This window comes from Megascapheus bottae, chromosome 28 (genome assembly GCF_031878675.1).
Source record: "Megascapheus bottae isolate mThoBot1 chromosome 28, mThoBot2.hap1, whole genome shotgun sequence".
Classification (NCBI taxonomy): Eukaryota; Metazoa; Chordata; class Mammalia; order Rodentia; family Geomyidae; genus Megascapheus; species Megascapheus bottae.
The window spans coordinates 5,089,608-5,111,500 of NC_143536.1; the positions used below are offsets into that span (position 1 = coordinate 5,089,608).

Sequence of the window (21,893 nt, forward strand, 5' to 3'; positions counted from 1 at the left end):
GGCACTGGAGGCTCATACCCGTCACCCCAGCTCTTCAGGAGGCTGAGATCCGAAGATAAGAGCCAGCGAGGGAAAGGAAAGTCTGAGATTCTAATTCCATCAAGTAACCACCAAAAGAGCTGTGGCTCAAAGGGTACAGCACTGGCTATGAGTGAAAAGGCTAAGCAAGAGCACAAGACCCTGAGAGTTCAAACCCCAGTATTGGCACACACACACACACACACACACACACACACACACACACACGTAAACGAAGACACAGGCCTGGGATGTCTGAGTAATGAGATCTTCCAAGAAAAGGCAGTCAGGTTTCTCTGTGTGACAGCTCACAATTGGTAAATGCTAGTGAATTATGAAGAAACCCAGTTCAGTTACTTGGGCACCAACCCCAGCTGCTGGCCTGTGAGCTCGTGCCATGCTGTGGGGACTGTGGGAAGCTGTGGCCAGGGCCAGCTGGGAGCACACCCACTGTGATGGGGGTGGGGCCTGTCTGGCAGGGGCCGGGCCAGGACGGAGGGACTATGAGCAGGGTCTTATTTTTACTGACACCTAGGTGTGGATTGTACCTTTTGTGTACCCCACAGGAAGCAGGCACATAGCCTCCGTCCTTCAGAAAATTCTATTTGTAGGGGTACAGTTTTAAAATGGGCTTCAAATTCCAAACAGGGCAAAATGTCCACGGTTGACTGGTGCTAGATTGGTGGTGGGGGGGGGGGGCGGGGCTGGCGTCTGGGAGGCGGGCTGTGGAGACTGGGGCTGAGTGAGGCTCACTTCTTGCCTTTGCCCTTGCCTTTGCCCTTGCCCTTGCCCCGCTTCTTGGACTTGAGCATGGAGCGCACCAGGTAGCCCTTCCACACGGCCTGGATGACGGTGGCGGCCCTCACCATCCGCAGCATCTCCTTCTCCGCCTCCATCCTCTTCTTGGTGGTGATCTCGCGCTCTGCCCGGATCTGGGAGAACTCCTCCACCAGCACGTCGTACCGCTGCTGCAGCTCCGACAGCTGCTGCTTCTCCTCCTTGTGGATGATGTCCAGCTCCTCGATCTCCTCCTGCGGGGAGGCGGGGAGGGGTCAGGGCTTGTGCCAGGGCCTGGGAACAAGCTGGCCAAGGCTCTCAAGCATTGAGGACCCACTCCTCCATCCAGATTCCCAGCTGTGCGGACAGGACACCAGATGTGGACACTAGGTAGAGACCAGAGCAGTCCCTGGCCTCTGCTCCAGGCTGACCCTTACAGCAGGGGCTTGGGGTCCCAGGGGTCTGTGTGGGTGCTTAGACCTCCCTGCCAGTTCTCCATGACTGGGGAAAGCACCAGAAAGGAATAAGACTAATACCTGTTTCTCACTCATCTCAGAATCAAATTTCTGGATCCAGTTCTCGATTTCTGTCTCTACTTTGTATTTTTTCTAAAAAAAAAAAAGTTAAAGGAAAAAAAAACAACAGAGTGGTTGTCTAAAGGGGTGCTATATATGGGTGGGCCTCATGGCAGGTGCTTGCCGGCCTCTGCTGCCCCCACCCCAGGGAGCATCTCAGTTCCCACTTTACAGGTGAGGGGATTGAGAGGCAGGCATACAACCATGTTGGTTTATTTTCTAGTTTTTTTGGTTTTTTTTGCCAGTCCTGGGCTTGACCTCAGAGCCTGTGCACTGTCCTTGGGCTTTCTCAAGGCTAGAGCTCTACCACTTGAGCCTCAGCACCACTTCCAGCTTTTTTCTATGTATGTGGTACCGAGGAATCGAACCCGGGTCTTCGTGCATGCACTCTACCAACTAGGCCATCTTCCCAGCCAACATGCAGAATCTTCGGTTTGGTTCCAGAACGTTGTAGGCGAAGATACTGGGGTAGGTGTGAACTTGTGGCACACCATTTAACCACAATATGTGGGGAGTGGTCCCCAGGAAAGACTTAACGGGAATACACTTCCCTGTGAGGGCGAGGGAGGCTGCTGAGCTCATAAAGCCACAGGATGCCAGTGGCTCACATCTGTAATCCTAGCTACTCGGAGGCTGAGATCTGAGGATCATGGCTCAAAGCCAACCTGACAAAAAAAGAGTCCACGAGGGCCGGGAGTTTGGCCTAGTGGTAGAGTGCTTGCCTAGCATGCACAAAGACCCGGGTTCGATTCCTCGGGACCACATACATGGCAAAAAGCCAGAAGTGGTGCTGTGGCTCAAGTGGTAGAGCTCTAGCCTTGAGAAAATCCAGGGACAGTGCTCAGGCCCTGAGATCAAGCCCAGGACTGGCAAAAAAAAAAAAAAAAAAAAAAGAGTCCATGAGATTCTTATCTCCAGTTAACCAGAAAAAAGTTGGCAGTGGAGATGTGGCTCAAGTGGTAGAGAATGAGCCTTGAGAAAACACACACACACACACACACACACAGTCATGATGCTTAAAACATGGTAAATAAGAAAAGCTATCCATGGACCAGGAGTTTGGCCTAGTGGTACAGTGCTTGCCTAGCAAGCACAAAGCCCTGAGTTCAATTCCTTTGAAACACACACACACACACACACACACACACACACACACACACACACAGAAAAAGCCAGAAGTGGCTTGAGTGGCAGAGCTCTAGCCTTGAGCATAGACAGCCCCAGGGACAGGGCCTGGACCCTGAGTTCAAACCATAGGACTAGCAAAAACCAAAAGCTGTTTTTAGTGGGAACAGAGATCGGGAGCTGAGCAGGCCGGGGCCTGATGATGAAAAAGTCAAAGAAGAGAGTTCATTGAGCCCCGATTGTCCCGGGTTTCACTCAATTCCTGTCAAAGTCATGCCATCACTGTTCATAGTCAAAATATGGCATGCCTCAAGGCTGGAGGTATCAGGGCCCCTCAGCCCTCCAACCCTAGACTTGGGCCTGGGTGCTGCCCCTCCTGTCTGGCCCTGTTTGGGTCCTCTGCCCCCACACCACCTTCCTCAGCGCCTGCTCTGCCTCCCAGTTCTCCATGGTCAGGTTGTGGAACTGGGACCGCAGCATCAGGACCTCCTGTTGGATCTTGGCCAGCCGGGCCTGCCCGGCCCGGAAGTCTATCTTCTGCTGCTTCTCCGCATCCTGCTTCGTGCGCAGCAGCGAGTTCTCCGAGAACCTGAGCACCTGGTGCAGGTGGTTCTTCAGTTCCTGGATCACAAAGTTCTCCTTTTCCACCTAGACCGGAGGGAAGACAGCGCCGTTGATACCCAACTGGGCGCCTGTGGCTGTTCCTGTCATTCTAGCTACTCAGGAGGCTGGGATCTGAGGATGGGCAGTGGTAAAGCGCTAGCACCCAGGACCAACATGTGTGTGCGCTCGTGCATGTACACACACACACACACACACACTCGAGCCTGTGGCAGCATGAGATTTTTTTTTTCTTGGTCAGCACGGACACTGTCCCTGAGCTCTTTTCACCCAAGAGCCACAGAGCCACTTCTTATTTTTCTGGTAGTTAATTAGAGATAAGAGTCTCACAGACTTCTTTTCCCAGGCTGGCTTTGAAGTGTGACTCTCAGACTTGAGCATCCTGAGCAGCTAAGATTACAGACATAAGTGCTGGTGATTATAGCATGGGAGGTTTTTGCCAGTCCTGGGCCTGGGCACTGCCCTTTCCAGGGTGAATGGCCAAAAGCTGGCGCGGCCATACTGGCCATGGTCAGCCCTGTGTGAGGGCCAGTGGAGTGGGCAGGCAGAAGAAGCCACACCCCAGTCAACTTATAAAACAGCCAAGACAACAGCCCAGCCTTTCTGTGACGGAGAAACCCGAGTCTACTCTGGCTAAGCCAGTGTTATTTCCTGTGTCTGTCACAGCAGAGAGAAATGTTAACAAGCATAACATACAGGATGTATCCAAAACCTGGCTATGACCACGTCAGGGACTGAGTGTGTGTGTGTGTGTGTGTGTGTGTGTGTGTGTGTGTGTAGGTGCATGCATGTACCAGCACTGGGATTTGAACTTGGAAAGGCTCAGGTTTTTCCTCAAGGCCAGTGCTCTAACGGCGGAGCCATGGCTCCACCTCTGGATTTTTAGTGGCTGATTAGAAATAAGGGTCTCTTAGACTTTCCTGCCTAGGTTGGCTTCAAGCCATGATTCTCAGATCTCAGCTTCCTGAGTAGCTAGGACTACAGACCTGAGCCACCGCACCTGGCTCAGGTGAGGGGTCCTACTGTCATTTCCTTTGTTTACGGTGGTACTGGGCTTTGGACATGGGACCTTGTGCCTGGTAGGCAGGTACAGGTTTGGCCCTTTTTGCTTTAGCTTACTTTCCAGATAGTCTCTTACTTTTTCTCAGGCCTCTGTTGGACCCAGATCTTCCAACCTCTGCTTCCCATACAGGCTAGATTAGGCGTGAGCTATCTCCCCCAGCCAACTAGGTTCGTTAGCACCTGGCTTCTGTAGTGTAATCTCTGTGAGTCCAGCAGCATGTAATCCTTCCAAAACCTGCCCCCTAAGTGCTCAAAACCCGCTCAGTGAGTGTGAGCCAGGCTGGAGAGCATACCTCTGTATCTCTGTTCTTCATTCTCTCGGCCAATTCGTTTTCCAGAGAATCGATGAGCTCTTGGTTCCGGTTGTTCCGCCGGGTGAGGTCGTACATGAACTGGGCCTTCTCCTTCACCTCCATGGGGCTGGTGAGAAGCTTCTCGAAGATGAAGCCTCGTAGCTCCACCAGGCTTTGGAGGAAACACTGGGCCTCTGCGCTTCTGCCGTGCGCCTGCACCTGCAGGAGCTTGGCGGACTGGGGTTCACCCAGCAGGCATCTCAGGATGTTTTTGGTGGTTTCCTGGACCTGCTGCATGAGCACTGGAATGCTGGCCTTGTACACCTCCATGGTGCGAGCGTCCTGGTTCCACACATTCTGCTGGCCCCCCGGCTCTGCCTCCTCCAGCTGCCCCTCTCTCTCCTGCAGGAGGTGGACGGTTTGCAGAAGGATCTCGCAGAACTCCAGGTGCTCCTTCACGAGGGCTGTGGCCTCGGGCGGCAGGACCTCCAGGACCTCGGGATGTTCCTGCACGTAGGTCAGCAACGTGACCAGCTCTACCTTATAGATGGCCTCGTCCAACACCGACATGATCCGCTTAGTCTCGATGGTAGTGAGCTTGGTCTTGGATGGGGCCAAGGGCTCCAGAGGGTGAGCAGGCTTCAGAGGCCCCTCTGTCTTTAGCCGGAGTCTGTTGATGTCCAAGCCCTCGTAGAGTGGGGTTACACCGATGACGTTCAGGGCCATCTCGCCGGTGGCCTGCTTCACGAGGCGGTGGCCGACTGGCTGGGTCTTGGGCTCTTACTGTCTCTGGCAACTCTGCAAAGGAAGCAATGGCTCTTTAATAAGAGATGTGATGGCATCGCCGTGGGTAGGGCAGCCAAGCAGCCCGGTCATAGGGAAAGATCTCTCTGCAAAAGTGGGCTTCAGCTCTGTGGCAGTGTCTGGGGTCCCAGGCTAGGAGGACAAGGGGTGGAGAAAAGGCTGGGTTGCCTGTGTCAGGCAATGGTCGCATGCCACATCTAGGAACCTGAACACTGATAGAAAAGTGGAGGAGAACCAGATGCCACCTGTAATTCTACCTACTCAGGAGGCCGAGATCTGAGGATCGCAGTTTGAAGCCAGCCCAGGCAGGAAAATCAGTGAGACTCTTATCTCCAGTGAATCAATAAGAAACCAGAAGTGGAGCTGTGGCTCAAGTGGTAGAGCATGGCCCTTGATCAAAAGAGCTCAGGGACAGTGCCCAGGCCCTGATTTCAAGCCCCAGGATGGACAAGATAAAAAGAAAAAGGAAAAGGAAGGAAGGAAGGAAGGAAAGAAGGAAGAAAGGAAGGGAGGGAGGCAGGGAAAGTAGAGGAGAGGCAACTCTGAGAAGGAGAAGCCATCTAACATTTGTTAATGCCACAGTCAAGGAGGAATTGGTAAGCTGAAGCCTGGGGTCAAGGTGGAGCTTAAACTGCAACGATTAGCTCCCAGACAAGTCAAGGGCCACAGCTAGAAGAGCTGACCAAGTAGAGGCCTGGAAAACTGGGGCTTCTCCTTCCTCTCTCTCTTCATACTACCATCCATGCCACCTGCTGGCCAGGCCCATCAGGAAACCACCAGATAGGGTCCCTGGGACAGGCACCTGCAGGGAGCAGAAATCCCACACGCAGCAAATAAGGGAGCAAAGAGCCAGCCAATAGCACAGCACATTGTCACCAACTGTGTGTGTGTGTGTGTGTGTGTGCTGGCACTAGGGCTTGAACTCAGAGCCCGGGTGCTGTCTCTGAAAGTTTGTGCTCAAAGCTAGCACTCCATCACTTGAGCCCCTCTGGACTTCCAGCTTCTTTCTGGTGATTTGCTGGAGATAGGAGTCTCACAGGCCTTCCTATCTGGGCTGGCTTCAATCCTCAATCCTCAGATCTCAGCCTGTTGAGTAGCTAGGAGTGGTTCTTGGCCAGTTTCTTAGTCCGACAAGAGCGTGTTTATACACAAAGCTAACATTAGGGGGCGCTGTATGAAGGGACTATAGGGACTCTGCTGTTCTTGCAAATATTTCTATAAATCTACGATCATTACAAAACAACAAATCAAAACAAAACTTGTCTAAGGATTTTCTGCACACCTGCCAAAACAAACTACATGCAGAAGCCTTTTTTTAAAAAAATTGTGTTGATGGGCTGGGAGTGTGGCCTAGTGGTAGAGTGCTTGCCTAGCATGCACGAAGACCGGGGTTCAATTCCTCGGTACCACATACATAGAAAAAAGCTGGAAGTGGTGCTGAGGCTCAAGTGGTAGAGCTCTAGCCTTGAGAAAGTCCAAGGACAGTGCTCAGGCCCTGAGCTCAAGCCCAGGACTGGCAAAAAAAAAAAAAAAAAAATTGTGTTGGGAATGTGGCTTAGTGGTAGAGTGCTTGCGTAGCATGCACTGGGTCCTGGGTTCGATTCCTCAGAAAACCCCAGAAGTGGTGCTGTGGCTCAAGTGGTAGAGCTCTAGCCTTGAGAAAGCCCAAGGACAGTGCTCAGGCCCTGAGTTCAAGTCTCACGATTGGCAAAAAAAAAAAAAAGTGCCTCTAGAGCACTGTGTTTTTTTCTGCTCAAGGCTGGTACTCTACCACTTGAGCTACACCTCAACTTCCAGCTTTTAGTTGGTTAATGGGAAGTAAGAGTCTCTGGGATTGGCTCACCCTCAGTCTGTTTCCGTTGCTTGCCATAGAAGAAGTGTAGCTGTGTAAACCCCACAGGCAAGTCACAACAAACATACCATCAGAGGCCCTGGAGGGAATAAACACTCTTTGAAATCACCAAGAATAAATGGTGAGAATGGGAAGGGAATAAGAACAAGGAAGAAAAGACAAGTAGGGCCAGGTGCTAAGGGGAGTTCCTTGATGAGGCAAGAGGATCCCCAAATCAGCTCCTCTTGGGGGATCTGGGGATGGACTAAGAAGGGCATTATTTGATGTTGCTTTCAACCACTTCTAATTCCTGCTCCCCCATCGATGACCAAGTTCCTTGGAGGCTTTTCCTGACAATGAAGTTTGCTGGACTGCCGAGGAGCTTCCCAGCCTCTCTGAGGAGGAAGGATCTTTGCCCCCCCAGGCCGTGGGAATGAATGTGAAACGAAGTATTTAATGGATGAGCTTTTCCCTGTTGTCCCCCAAAGCTCTCGGGCATAAATCAAAATGCCAGAATCCTTCCCAGATAGCGGCTGGAAATGTAACCCTGTAGAAAATGCTTCCAATTTGCTTTCAGCCAAATTACCTCTTTTTGCTTTAAAGGGCAAACTTGTTTTCTTTGATTATGATGACGCCTATCAGTTCCTGTCAGCTCATTTGCCTGAAGATATAAAAGTGTTTGGGTGGGGGAGTGACTAAGACTGTGGGGGGGCGGGGGGAGGAGAGAAGGCATTTGACCACACTAACCAAAATCACACTGTCCTTTCCTTGAATTCTAATACGATCGCCTCTTGTCCTTTTGAATGCCACCAACCTTAATATTTAATTCATTTCCAACTTCAGCCTCTCCTGTTAAAACTCCTGCCCTCGAGAGCCAGGCAAGACTGTTAATAGATGGTGAAGTTTAATTGAATCTTCCTTTATTTGTCATTAATTCTGCTGATGAACTTTATAAATGGAAATATATCTTTATCATGCAAATTATGCCTCTGCTTCATTCAAATAGGTCTTTGGATATTTTATTACTTTTGCTCTCGGAACATTTTGAATGAAAAAAAAAGATGAGCTAAATGAAATATAATTTTTTCTCCTTGAAGAGAGATTAAAAAGAAAAAGGAGAAGACCCCCAATGCCCAGATATGTGGGGAGGTGGAAGGGAATTAAAAAAAAGAGTGGCTGGATACTGGCAGCTCATGCCTGTAATCCTAGCTATCCAGGAGGCTCAGATCTGAGGATCATGGTTTGAAGTTAGCTTGGGTAAGAAAGCCCATGAAAATTATTTCCAATTAACCAGTAAAAGGCTGAATGTTAAGCTGCGGATCAAGAGTTAGAGCACCAGTCCTGAGTCAAAAATCTAAGGGAGAGCACAAGGTCCCGAGTTAAAAAAAAATAATGGCACTCATGTATGATTAAGATGTAAGAAATTTGGCTGAAAGCTGTTTAGCAATAGGTGTGGGATCAGGAAAAAAAAGACAGCACTAAAGAAGAGTCATTTGATTAAAGTATAATACATGCATGTGTGAAATACCATGGGGAAACCCTTTGGAACAATTAATATACACTAAAAAATGCATGACAAGAGTAAAACAGGCTCTGTTTTGGTGAGTGGTCCAACTGGAGAGAGGTCAGTGAGTAGAGGAAGATTCCAGTTTTAGGCCGGCAAGGGTAGAAAATTCCATGAGACTATGTCAATAGAAGAAGCGTGGTGTTGGGATGAGCACCTGTTATTACCACTTGGATAGGAATAGCCGAATCACAGTTCCTGAGCAAGAAGTCACTCTAATTTGAATAGTCAGGGCACACACACACAGCCTAGCAGTATGGCTCAGTGGTAGAGTGCCTCTTTAGCAAGTACAAGTTCAAACACTAAAAAGAAAATCTATAAATAAAAAGAATGTGGGGGCTCGGGGATGTGGCTTAGTAACAGAGAGCTTGCCCTAGCATGCATGAAGCCCTGGGTTTGATTCCTCAGTACCACATACACAGAAAAAGGCAGAATGGTGCTGTGGCTTGAGTGGTAGAGTGCTAGCCTTGAACAAAAGAAGCTCAGGGACAATGCCTAGGCTCTGAGTTCAAGCCCCAGGACTGTCAAAAAAAAAAAAAAAGGATATTTATGCTGGGCACCAGTGGTCTCTACCTGAAAAACAAACTAAAACATACAAGTCATGGCGTGTGTTGGCGGGGGGGACACAGTGAATAAGTCAAGTGAGGTTATAGCGTTACCAGCCCTGAGTCCAAACCCTAGTAATATAAATTATCATGATGATGATGGCTGGGTGGCTCAGCCTATAATCCTAGCATCTAAGAAGGCTGAGATGTGAGGATTGCAGTTCAAAGCCAGTCAGAGCAGGAAAGGCTGTGGAGCCTCTTACCTTCAATGAACCACCAAAAGGCTAGACATGGAGCTGTGGATCAAGCGGTACAGCATCGTCCTTGTGTACAAAGATTCAAGGGGCAGCACCCAGGTCCTGAGCTCAAATCCCAGCACAGGCACAATTTTAATTAATAACAATAATACGAGACACGAGTTTGCTATTCAGAGTAAGGCGCAGTCAGGTGCCTGCTCCATACAGGAGGGGCACCATGCCCGCTGGGGGATGCAGCAGCGGGCCACGGCAGGACAGGCATCGGGCAGGGCCCCAGCAGGATGCCAGACGGGGACAGAGTCGGGGTGCTGGCTGCCCACCCACATTTCCCTCAGCCTCACCCCTTTTCACCTGGTTACTCACGCAAGTTTCTCAGCCCACACTTGCTTCTGTGGTCTCCGCGTTGCTAAGTTACCCGCCAAATCCGGAAGGCGGCACTCAGTGGTTGATTGACTTTCCGTTCCGCCACTCACTTTCTCGTTCCGCTCTTTTGGTACCACCTCCTCAGAGTTGACCAATCAGGATCACGGTCTCATTCACGTTTCACCAATTGAAAGGCTCAGGGCTTTCTGAGGGTGGGGCTGAACGAATGAGGCGGGGAAGTGGGGAGGGAGGGAAAGGAGGGGTGGAGCTTCTTGGTCCCGCCCCCGCCCAGGGAGGCGGGCAATGAGTCCTGCATTTCGAGTGGGCGAGAATGGGGAAAGGACGGGAGGCTTGACCAATCAGAGTTCAACAGGGCAGCCCAGGCGCCCAATAGGCGGTAGCGAAGGGAAAATGGGGCGGTGCCGGTGGGGTGGAGGGGACGGCCGGCGGCGGCTGAGGGCTGGCGCAGCTGCCGTGGTGGCCGCGGCTGAAGTGGTGGCAGCTGTGGTAGTTGCAAGAGCTCCGGGTTTTGGTGCGGCGCCGGCGGTCTGGGCTTCGCGGTGCGGACCCTGGTGTGCGGTCCGGGTTTCCGGGGCGTCGCGTGTAAGAATCCGAAGGGAGCTGGGGCTTGGCCCGAGGGAGAGGGCAGGGGTCGGGGGTCAGAGGGCGCCGGGGTGGGCGGCGGGCCGGGCGGGCCCCGGGGCGGCGGAGGGGAGTCGCCGCCGCGGCCTCCGCCCGGCCCCTTCCCCCGCTCGCCCCCAACGTGGGCGCCCCGCACGTGGAGCGGAGCCAGCGCCCCGGACCCTCCGCCCCCGCCGCGTCCTCCGCGGACCCCGCCGGGCCCGGCCGCGGGCGGGGCTGCCGCGGCCCCGGGAGCCCCCGCCGAGGGAGCGCCCGGCACGCGGACGCCGCCCCGCTCCGCGTCACCTTGTCCGGTCCCCGTCCCGGACAAAATGATCCGCGCAGGCGGAGGACCTTGGGCGACCCAGGGGACGCGTGCGCGTCCATCTGCCGTGGGCCAAGTCCGTCCAGGCCCTCGGGCTGCCGGAGGGGGACGGGGGGGTCTGGAATGAGGGCCAGACGCTGCCTCTGTGCCTGTCTGTCTGTCCGTCCGTCCGTCCGTCCGTCCGTCTGTCCGTCTGTCTGTCCATCTGTCTGTCCGTCCGTCTGTCTGTCCGTCTTCTCTCTCACACACGCACACCCACAAACTCCAGAACAGAAATTCAAATGAGGGGTTTGATGAAGGACCTGGTTTTTGTTGAACTTTGGGCAGCCCGGCTTCTCCGGTGTTTATAACCATCCTGGGCCTCCTTGTCCTTATCTAGGAGGTGGAGAAAGTGGCCAAAGTAAGTTCTGTCAAGCACAGGGCCGTGGACACTTGAAGCTACGTAGTTCTTGTGTGTGGGTTGCATGTGTAGTGATGTCTTGGGCTGCTACTTCCTAGTGACACTGTCCAGTTGTGACAACCAGAAAGTCTCCTCCCTGTGAAAGCCTGTTGGGACCAAAGTCATTCCAGTGATGAGTCACTGAACCAAAACAATAGGTGCCTGAAAGAAGTGAGAGGTTAAACAGTTAAAACATAAAAGCTGTCATGATTGCTAACAAGATTTAGAAATCCATTTTTAATGAGCTGAGCGGATTAATAGGGTCTCTTGCCTTAAATATGAGTTGATCAGGGCCCCATAATGGATATAAGGAGCTTTGTTTGTATAGCCTGTCTACTTTTGCATATGTTTCAAAACATCCTCACTAAAACAATAAGCCATGAAGAAAAGGTTAATCCAGAAAAAAGCAAAACAAAACAAAGAAAAGCCGATATCTTAAGGCCGTCAAATAGTTTTAGCTCATCCGGCATTTCTTCTGCCCTTCTCCCAGTGAAATTTAAAAGCAAAATAAATCCCAAAATCGGGAGGAAATTGTGAAAAAAAATTACAGGAAGTTTGCTAGGCAGAGAGCTACAGACTTTTTAGCAGCCTGCAGAATAGTATTCACATCTGCTTTGCTTTTAAAAAGTGCTTCCCCCTCCCTCCCTCCCTCCCTCTGGTCACATCAGAGGATTCAAGAAAGGAAGTAAATTGCATAGTTACCCTCCTGTAGTCATTTTGAAGGCAGAGTGGGTTCAAGCCAGAGGCCACTGCTTGAGGACAGAAGCAGCTGCAGTTTTCAAGTTCCAAAGGTCTTTAGACAGATGTGCTGAGTTGTGACCTAACCAGAAACTAGAATGCAAATGTAAAAAATTGTAACTGGCCTGTGCTGAGTATTCTTTTAACAACTGTGAGCCAAGGATAGGCACTTCTGAAAAGAAAAAAGAAGAAAAGAGTCTTGTCCCTTTTCCTTCCTTTTCCAGCCCCTATGAGTAGGAGAGAATGTTGAGTACTAACTAGCTCCCTCCTTTTTGGAACTATTTAGTTTGGCTAAATAGGAGGTAGAGGAGGAGAGGAAGGAGAGTGACCTCCTAAACTTTGGCTTAAGTGGCCTGGTGGTTTAACTTTTTACTGATTTTTTTGTTTTTGTTTTAAACTATACCTGGGGATTTATAAGGATCCTTCTATAGTGGTTGAGAAGTCAAAGTGCATAATACAAAAGCTTCATTTTCTAGCTGTGAGTCCTCAGTCAGGTTATTCAATATCTCTGTGCCTAAAAGTTTCCCTTTCCATAACAGTGGGATAAAGAGTAAGCAAACTTGCCTGATAGGTCTATTAGGTCTCTTGTTGTTTTAGGTGCCAGTTCTTGGGCTTGAACTCAGGTCGTGGGTACTCTCCCTGAGATTTTTGTGCTCAAGGCTAGGACTCTACCACTTTATTGAGCCAAAGCTCTATTTGAGCTTGAGCTCAGGGCCTGCACTGTCCTTGGACTTTCTCAAGGCTAGAGCTCTACCACTTGAGCCACAGCACCACTTCCGGCTTTTTTCTATGTATGTGGTACCGAGGAGTCAAACCCGGGTCTTTGTGCATGCTAGGCAAGCACTCTACCACTAAACCAAACTCCCAGCCCTACTTGAGCTTTTTTATTTTTATTTATTTAATTATTTTGATAGAGATAAGAGTCAGGGACTTTCTTACCCAGACTTTGAACTGTGATCCTCAGATCTCAGCCCTCTTGAGTAGCTAGGATTATAGGTACAAGTCACTGGTGCCTGACTTACAATTAATGACTGTATTTTTTTTTTTTTTTTTTTGCCAGTCCTGGGCTTGAGCTCAGGGCCTGAGCACTGTCCTTGGGCTTTCTCAAGGATAGAACTCTACTGCTTGAACCATCTTTGGCCTTTTTTATGTATGTGGTACCAAGGAATTGAATCTGGACCTTTGTGCATGCTAAGGCAAGCACTCTACCACTAGGCCAAACTCCCAGCTCTTGTATTTTTTTCATGTAGTTTTTATTGTAATTAATAGAATGGTTACATTACATTCACCAGATAGAAGATGCACCATTGATACCCTTTTAATCTTTAAAATTGATACAAGATTGGGGCTACGAGTTTGGCCTAGTGGTAGAGTGCTTTCCTAGCATGCACAAAGACCTAGGTTTGATTCCTTGGTACCACATACATAAAAAAGGCCAAAGGTGGCTCAGGTGGTAGAGTGCTAACCTTGAGAAAGCCCAAGGACAGTGCTCAGGCCCTGAGTTCAAGCCCCAGGACTGGCCAAAAAAAAAAAAACCAACAACACAATACAAGATTCATACACAGATCAGTGTAAAGAAGGTAGAGGAAGAATGTTCATCTACATCTCATTTTCTAGATACAATTACCCTTTTCAGAATTTCTTCTTATTGCTTTTTATTTCCTGTGTGTGTGTGTGTAAGAGAGAGAGAGAAAGTGAGAAAGTATGGGGCTTGAAACTCTGGGCTTTGTACTGTCTTCTGTTCAGAGCTGGTGCTCTACCACTTGAGCCACAGTCCTAATTCCATCTTTTTTGCTGGTTTATTGGAGATAGAGTATCTTAGGTTTATCTTCCCTAGCTGGTTTGGATCTGAGATCCTCAGATCTCAGGCTCTTGAGTAGCCAGAATTACAGGGGAAGTCACTGCTGTTCAACTTACCCTCCTCTGTATTTCTTTGGAAAATGTCCCCTTTCTTTATGTTTAGACAGGGACTCACTATGCAACTCAGGTTAGCCTCCAACTCCGGATTTATAGGCATGCACCCCTACTCTCAGTACTGTTCTTATATTTTAGTGCCCATGAACGGTCATAACTCTTTGGAATTCAGTGGTGATTCACAGGCAGTGAGCCCAGCCGTCTAGAAGGGCATGTGTAATTCACCACTACCTAATTGCAGAACGTCGCCATCCGTCACAGTCGTATTTTCATATAATCCTTTCTTTTTCTTCTTTCTGTTTCCTTCCTGACTCCCCTAACCCTAGAAGATGCTACTGATGGAGACAGTCGTGAACAGCACCTCTGGGCCAGTGGCTGTGAAAGGGAGCTCACGCCAGCGATTGTTTCAAACCCTGGACGACGCCTCCTGAGCGCGGGTGGAGAGGACATGGCTGCGAGTCTGGATGATGACGTGCCCCTCATCCTGACCTTGGATGAGGGTGGCGGTGCCCCCCTGGCTCCCTCCAATGGCCTGGGCCCAGAGGAACTGCCAAGCACAAGTAAGTGGGTGTGTAGTTGAGAGAGTGGGAGGTGAGATGGGCTTCGCTCCTCTAGGAGCAGCCAGGACTCCGTCATCCGACCCTGAGCTGTGACTCAGGACCTGTTGCTAGGAGACCGTGGGCTTCTAGTGCCATGCCATACCCCAGCCTCATTATGTGTGTGGGGTTGCCCTACCCACCCTGGAGCCCTCCTGCCTCTTCTTACCTAAAGCACCTGGGCCTTTTTGAGGATGCTTGGTGGAGGGGCTCTGGCAGACCTGTTTCTTGGCTGGCTTCCTTGTTGTATTTCTTGTTAAAAAAAAAAAAATTCCTCCCTCCAACCCCTCGCCCTCTCCCCCTGTCCCCCAGCCTCCATCTTCCCTCCCAGTGTGAAGCTGCTGGCAGGGAAGCAGTACCCTGCCCAGCCCTGCCAGGCCAAGCCAGGCGCAAGTGTTTTTCCTGCGCATTGATTTGAGGGTTTGAGGCTTTGCTTTGTCTTCCTGGGAACCAAGGCCCAGCACAAAGCCAACCCATGAGAGATGGTGAGCTGCAAATGTGTTCCGTTTTAAGTGTGTTTCTGGCAGAAGGCATGCTCTTAAAACCCTTCCTGAGCCTTATCCCGAAGCCATTTGCTTAGGCTGTGGGCTTTGAAGAGGCTTAAAATAACTAGCCCATTCTGAGGGTCCTAAGACGTCTACCCAGGCTCCTTGGCCAGTGCCCAAGGAGCTGCCTGTCCACTCTCAAGGGCAGACACTGGAACAGGGAGGGAGCCTGGCTCCACTGTCTCCTTTGTCCAGAGTTCTCTTCACAGAGCAGCATTCCCTCTTGGGGATGAGGCTGTGCGGGGCCTGGCTCCCCACAGACAGAGGCTCTGTTTGCCTAGGGCAGCAGCTCTGTGTGGGGTCCAGGCCAATCAGAACATGAGCCAGACTTTTCCTTAAGCCTCAGTGCTGAGAAAGCAGAGGCTCTGAGTTCCTTATTTCCTTCCTAAGATCACCTTGAATGGGAGGCAATATCGTTCCTATTCTGAGGGAGAAACTGTGGGTCAGAGAGGTTAAGTAACTCTCCCAAGGCCACACAGCCGGCAAGTGGTTGTGCACAGATTGGAAATCAGGCCTGTCTGGCTTCCAGGTTTTTTTCTCCCTTCCTTCTCCCTTTTTTTTTTCTTCTCCCTCTCCTTTTCTTCCTCCCTCTTTCTTCACAAGCTGTTAATAAATATGGGTGTAAGTTCTTAGCACTTGTTACTTTTTTTGATTTGTATCTATTTTATTTTGCTTTGCAGCCTGGGGACCATTTATATATCACATTGTATAAACTCAAAACAGAGTTTTGTTATTATCCTTGGTTTACAGAGGGAGAGACAGCCCCAGAGGCTAGAGATTGTGTGGCTTGCTCAGGGTCACACCGTGCTTATCCCTCTCACTCCACCATGGATGGGACGAGGGAGTTGAGGGAAAGCAGTACAGCACCACCTCAGAGGTGAGGCCTCCATGTGCAGGGAGGAGAGAGGGAAGAAGGGAGGTCGTGGCCACTGGCTCACTCCTTAAGACCAAAGGCATGCACTCCTCGGCACCAAGGACTGGGCTTTCTTTACAGTGCCTCAGTTTCCTCCCTCATGCTTGTAAGGGGTCATTTTGCTACAATCTCCGAGGACCAGTGGGTTCTTGCTTATCTACCAAGCCTGGCTGGGAAACCCGGCTGGGCACCTGCACGTTTTATCGACAGCTTTAGCGCTGACCTTCTTCTGTCTGCTGTCTGGACAGATAGTCTGAAACAAATACATACCAGTCCTCCCTCCTGGAGGCCTCGCTCCCGGGAGGCGGAGGCAGGAGGGTCTGGAGCTGCAGGCCATTCTGTGCCACATGGAAAGACCCTGTTTTGAAAAATCAAAAAGCAAATACCAACACCACCAATCCAGCCTAGTCATTCCCCTGTCCCACCCCTAAGGATGCAGATCAAGCTCTGGCCAGCCACCCCAAGTTCCCCACCATCTTGTCTGACCGGTCCTGCTTCCTGCCTAGCTGGCCTACTATCCCAGCTCTCCTAACCCCTGGGCATTGTGCCCCACTCTGCCTCGCTATAAAGTCAGTTCCTATTTGCTCACCTCCTCTTCTGTCTCCAATCCTGTGGGTGGCGCCATCCCAGAAACTTCCCAAGTAGTAATTACCAGTTTAACTGTCCTGCTGGGCCCCCAGGTCCATTCATCTTTGTGTCTTACATCTCCGTGCTTGTGGTGTCTTGCTGCTACTCAATAAGGTTGAAATAAACTCAGCTGCATTTCTGGGGCCTAGGCTCATGGGACTGGCTGCCTGAAGGTGCTGATCAGAAAGGGGTGATATCACCTTCTTCCTCTGCTCCCAAACCTGTGCTTAGAATCCCACGCAGGTGCTGGTGGCTCACATCTGTAATCTTAGTTACTCAGGAGGCTCAGATCTGAGGATCACAGTTCGAAGCTATCCTGGGCAGGGGAGACTCTTTATCTCCAGTTAACCACCAAAAAGACTGAAGTAGAACTGTGGCTCAAGTGGTAGAGCACTAGTCTTGAGTGAAAAAGCCAAGGAACAGTGCCCAGGCCCTGAGTTCAAGCCCCAATGCTGGCACATGAAAGAATCCCATGTCTCTGGATAGAGCTCGTAGACCTGGGAACTAACACCATGGACCCCAGCCCATGGCTGCTGTGTGTCCTCAGGGCACTAAGTGGTTAGCAGAATTTGGACAGAGACAGTGAGTTGGTGGTGACGTGGCCTTGAGCCATCAAGAACATGTGGGGGGCGAGTCAGATGACCCCTGGGTCCCTGGGAATATAGCAACTGGCAGGCCCGCCCTGCTTCTTTCTTAGCTTGCTCTGTCTCGGTGTTCTCTGGCTGCCATAACCATGGGCCACAGGCCAGTGGGCTGTGGGGCTGCAGCAGCAGAACGTGATGTCCAGTTCAGAATGTTACTAGTCTGAGGTCAAGGTCACTAGTGGGCATTCTTCAGAAGCCTCTCTCCTTGGCTTGTAGATGGCCACCTTCTGGCTATGTTCCTTAGCTTGGTCTGACACCAGTCCTCATGGGATAGGATCCATTAATTGGACCTTTCACCTGATCACTCATTTAAAGACCCTGTCTCCAGGATTAGACATGTTGAGGGTACACATTTTGCCCCATACCACTCGTAACATTCCTTCAGAGGCACATCTCCAGAATCCAGGCTATGCCACCTGTCGCTGTATCTCCAGGCCATGGCCTTGTCCCTCTAGGAAACTGGAAGGTCTAGATTCCTCGACATATATGACTAAGGATGGATTTTATCCAAAACTCAAGCATCTCTGGCTGTAAGAATGGCTGCCGGAATGCCAATGAGTGAGTCATGCCACAGGGTGTCAGGTTCATGAAAGTGATGGGTGGGAGCAGAGGTGTTCAAAACCTGGAAATCAGTGGTGGGCTGGCATTGGATGGGATGGGTTGGCGATGCTCTCACCTCCTCAGGACACGCCAGGCAACTGTCCAGGTCACACCGGGACACCAGGGGTCCCCACAAGGGTTTTCTGTGGGTAATCGGATCTCCATGTGCATTTTGTAGAGCAGGAAAAGATTGGACATGTGGGAGGTGGCTGAGCTTGGAGGAGGGCACTGGGGACCACTCCAGGTGACAGTCTGTATAGGGCCAGGACTATGGAGGCAGAGCACAGCTCCCCTCCTCCTCTCAATGCCCGGCATCCCGCTGAGAGTGGCCTAGGGTGAGTTGTGGTGTCTGCTGTGCGCACAGCCACTGTCCCTGTCTCCTTTTTCAGTCTTCATGTAGCATGGCAGGATGGCAGCGGGCTCCGTCTGGGTGGCCAGGCGGAGCTGGCCAGGATCAGCCAGGCTGTTAGCCAAGGACTCCCCATCACAGAAGTCTGACCCGAGTTTAACCAGGCACCCCGAGGCTGCCTGAAGAACTTGAGGAGCTCCTATTGATGATGCTACCCTGGGTGTCGGAGCCGCTGAACATGAGGGCTCGAGTCAGTTCTAACCGAGAGTAGACCTTCGCTTCTCCTGGCCTCAGCCCAGCCTCCTCCCTGCAGGATGATAATCAGATGAGGATATGGCTCCCAGTCCGATTGCTGCCAGGACTTACTAGAATCTCTTACAATTCCTTGGTTACCAGCAGGCTCGTCAGAGACACTATTATGATGATGGCTGGAAACAGGGCTACTGTGTTGGAATGTTTGTGGTGGCATCCCTCAGTGCCTCTGCTTCCTGCACAGGCGGATATATACCACCATGCCCAGCATGCATTAGTTGAGATGGCATTTTGATAGCTTGGCCCAACTGGCTTCAGACTCTGATCCTTCCTATCATCATCTCCTGATAGCTATAGGATTGCAGTTCCCAGCTACCACATTCTGCCCTTTTCCTCCTCCTCCTTTTTTTCTGCACCAGTCCAAGGGCTTGTACTCAGAGCCTGATTACTGCCTTGGACTTTCTCAAGGCTAGAGAGCGACAGCACCATGTCTGTTTTTTTTTTTCTGTATATGTGGTACTGAGGAGTCGAACCCATGTTTTAGTGCATGCTAGGCAATCACTACCACTAGGCCAAACTCCTGGCCCCATTTCCTTCTTTTTTAAATCAGCACCTTCTCATCCACTGTGTGCTACAGTGGAGAATTTCCAGTCTGGCTGGTGGTGGGGCAGGTGGGCGGGGCCTGGAAAGGGGCAGGGCTTGACTAGAGGCAGGGGTGGGGTGAACCCCAGTCACCCTCTCTCCTGGCCTCCACCTCTGCTGAGTGGTGAAGAATCCTGAAGTACTTTACATAGGGCATCCTCATCACTCAGCAACTGGTATCTGTAAATTCATTCTGCTGCCTTCAGAGGGGGGTGGGGGCGGGTGAGGTAGACCCTGGAGCATGGTAGTTTTCGAGGGGGTATAATTACCCACCTAGGCACAGTGTGTGGTCTCAGCACGGACAGCCCCCCAACTCTCCACATTCTGCAGGCCTGCCGGGTCTCTGGAGGGAATCTGGTAGTCCCACGGTGATGGGGAACCAGAGAGCGAATGACATCCAGGGATCAGATGTCCCAAGCAGAAGGGGACATGTGGCCAGAGGTTGGAGCAGCTGTAGGGGACTGGGAGAGGTCAGAGACAGGGTTGGGGCAGATTTAGGGGGCAGATTAGATTGGGCTGTGGGTAAAAGCAAGCGCCCTGAGGTCGGAGCAGCTGAGTTGGTAGACTGCCAGTCCTCAGGGTAGGTGGCAGAACTCTGTAACCTTTGCTTTCTTCACTCGTAAGCAAGACAGCATGTCCCTAACAATTAGCACAGTGTCTAGCTTTTACCAGGCTGGGCCCCTTCTTTACCAGGCCAACCATTCTTAGAGTCAGAGCAGACAGACTCGGTTTAGGCAGGCATTCTGCTCGTTGAGTGGGCAGGGGAGCTGCTGAAGGTTTGTATGGCCTAGCTGCTTCCTACAGCATGGTTTCTGAGGTTAGCAAGCTCTGGCCAGCACTCCCCTGAATACGGAGGGGCCCCTTTTCCCTTCAAGATGGGAGGTGACTGGAGAGGAAGCCGAGGCCTTGCTATCGTCTTGCTCTCTGGAACTGGCTTCTGACCAGTCCTGGGTGTGTCCTGGCCCTGCTCATCTGGCTGCTTCTGGACTCCCAGAGCTGTCTCTGGCTCTCCCATCGTAGGTGTGGGGGATACCTCTAGGGGCCCTTGCAGAGGGATACAGGGTGTTGGTGCTTGCCTGAGCACAGTCATCCCCTCCTCTGCTCCTTAATCCCACTGTGCCCAACCCCTGGGTCAGAAGTCCAAATCTAGGCTGGCCTCCCGATTTGAGAGCCTGGCTCCCTCTGCTCTGTCCAGCAGATGAAGTCCTGCTTTGCCCTGTGCATCCACCCCACCCCCAGAGTCTCCAACCTGACCTCGGTGGCTGGGATGTCGCCCATCTGCTTAGCTGAGTGGCCAAGAGTCCTCTGCTCTTTGCCAAGCAGCCATGGTACTTTGTCTCAGCCCTCAACGAAGTCAGTTCTAGTTGCCCTTCTCTGACTAGGGAGGGGCCTCTTGGTGTATAGTTTGGATACTTGGATTATACATTTTAAAAAGATCTCACCCTCCATGTAGTTTTAGCTATAGGAGCAGGAGAGTGGAGCGAGGCTGACTTGCAGTGGCTTTGGTTTGCATGCACTAGGGTGTGACTCAGCCTCACACTTACCAGGCTGTTATTAAGTTTACTATCTCATGTGTTGTGTGTGTGTGTTTACTATCTCATGTGTTGTGTGTGTGCCGGTCGTGGGGCTGGAACTCATGGCTTGGACACTGCCCCTGGGTTTCTTTTGATCAAGGCTGGCACTCTACCACATCTCTACTTCCAGCTTTTTGCTAGTTAATTGGAGATAAGAGTCTGTGGTCTTTCCTGCCTGGCATGGTTTCCTCAGAGCTCAACCTCCTGTGTAGCTAGGATGACAGGCATCAGGGCCTGGCTCCAATCACTTTCTACTGACCACCCCGGGAGGCCGCCTCTGGCTAGTAGCAATCCTGCTTTGGTGCTCTTCCGCCACAGAGCTGAATCCTGTTCTCCTCCACCTTCCCTTACCACAAGCATCGTGACCACTCATGCCCACTCCCCCGTTCCCGGTTCTCCACATACCAGGGCCACTCACACTCCAGCTCCTTGCTTTGCCTTATGATAGATTCCTAAAGGTTGTCAGAAAATGGAATTTTGTGAATTAGGTCTTTTAAAATAGAGGCCAGAGGGCTGAGTTGTCAAAGAATGCTTTCGTAGTATGAATACTAGCCAGAGTCAGGAGCGTGTGGATCTGGTTTTGTGTTTTTTTTTTTTTTTTCCTGGAGTCAGGGATGGCCAGGAAGACAGAGTGACAGCCTAGTCTAATCTTCGGGTATTAGCTGCTAGACTGTTGTTCTGTACAGTAGTACTTTTGCACATGTCCACTGGGCATTTAATAATAGACATGAAAGGCCATCTCTGTGAGATGTGAGTCACCAGAAACGCCCAGTGTCCCGGGTGACTGTGTATGTCACAGCTTAGCAAGCCCTGGGAGCCATCTGGGGTAACAACAAGATCCCTGCACATGTGATCAGCCCAGAAATAGCCCATGCAGGGCAGTGCCCTGCCACCCCGGGAGCTGCCTGCTTGCCGGACGTAAAAGCTCAGCTTCCAGCCCTGTCATTGCTGTGCCAGTCTGGGGTGCTTAGCCCCCCACTGCCCCTCACATCCGAGCTCCCCACCGCCACAGCCATTTACACTCTGCCATCTCTCCTTTTATAATCTGTCTTTTCAGTAGCTCATGGGTTCGCATCATGTTATTTTCTTATTCCGTAGCTCTTGCTGGAAATCAGTTCAGGCAGAGCAACTGGGCACGGTGTTGGCTAATGGCTTGGAGATGCTCCAGGCTGCCGAATGCATTGGCTGGCACTCGAAGGGTGATTGTCGGCAGGCATGATGTCTTCTCTCTCTGACTCTCGTGGGTCTCCTCTTCTTGCGGCTCGGCTATTACACTTGG

The 21,893-nt window shown here is 51.2% G+C and overlaps 2 protein-coding genes across 4 annotated transcripts in view; one reads left to right on the top strand and one right to left on the bottom strand.

Moving 5' to 3' along the window:
• Positions 1-77: 77 nt before the first annotated feature.
• Positions 78-10,414, bottom strand: Drc10 (dynein regulatory complex subunit 10). 3 transcript variants are annotated; one of them, XM_090320139.1, is made up of 5 exons: positions 9,836-10,063; positions 4,472-5,269; positions 2,910-3,143; positions 1,332-1,403; positions 78-1,049 (listed from the first exon to the last, which is right to left on the bottom strand). In XM_090320139.1, the coding sequence occupies exons 2-5, from the start codon at positions 5,195-5,197 to the stop codon at positions 768-770; spliced, it is 1,314 nt and encodes a 437-aa protein (XP_090176265.1). In that variant the 5' UTR covers positions 5,198-5,269; positions 9,836-10,063; the 3' UTR covers positions 78-767. The 3 variants fall into 3 exon arrangements, with proteins under 3 accessions (XP_090176265.1, XP_090176266.1, XP_090176267.1); XM_090320140.1 differs by lacking the exon at positions 9,836-10,063 and adding an exon at positions 9,479-9,821; XM_090320141.1 differs by lacking the exon at positions 2,910-3,143 and having other exon boundaries at positions 9,836-10,414.
• A 3,777-nt stretch (positions 10,415-14,191) lies between these two features.
• Tpcn1 (two pore segment channel 1) overlaps positions 14,192-21,893 on the top strand; it is a 35,100-nt gene continuing 27,398 nt past the window's right edge. The window contains exon 1 of the mRNA XM_090320146.1: positions 14,192-14,432. Coding sequence (XP_090176272.1) covers positions 14,321-14,432 — 112 coding nt within the window. The 5' untranslated portion in view covers positions 14,192-14,320. The remainder of the gene's footprint in view (positions 14,433-21,893) is intronic.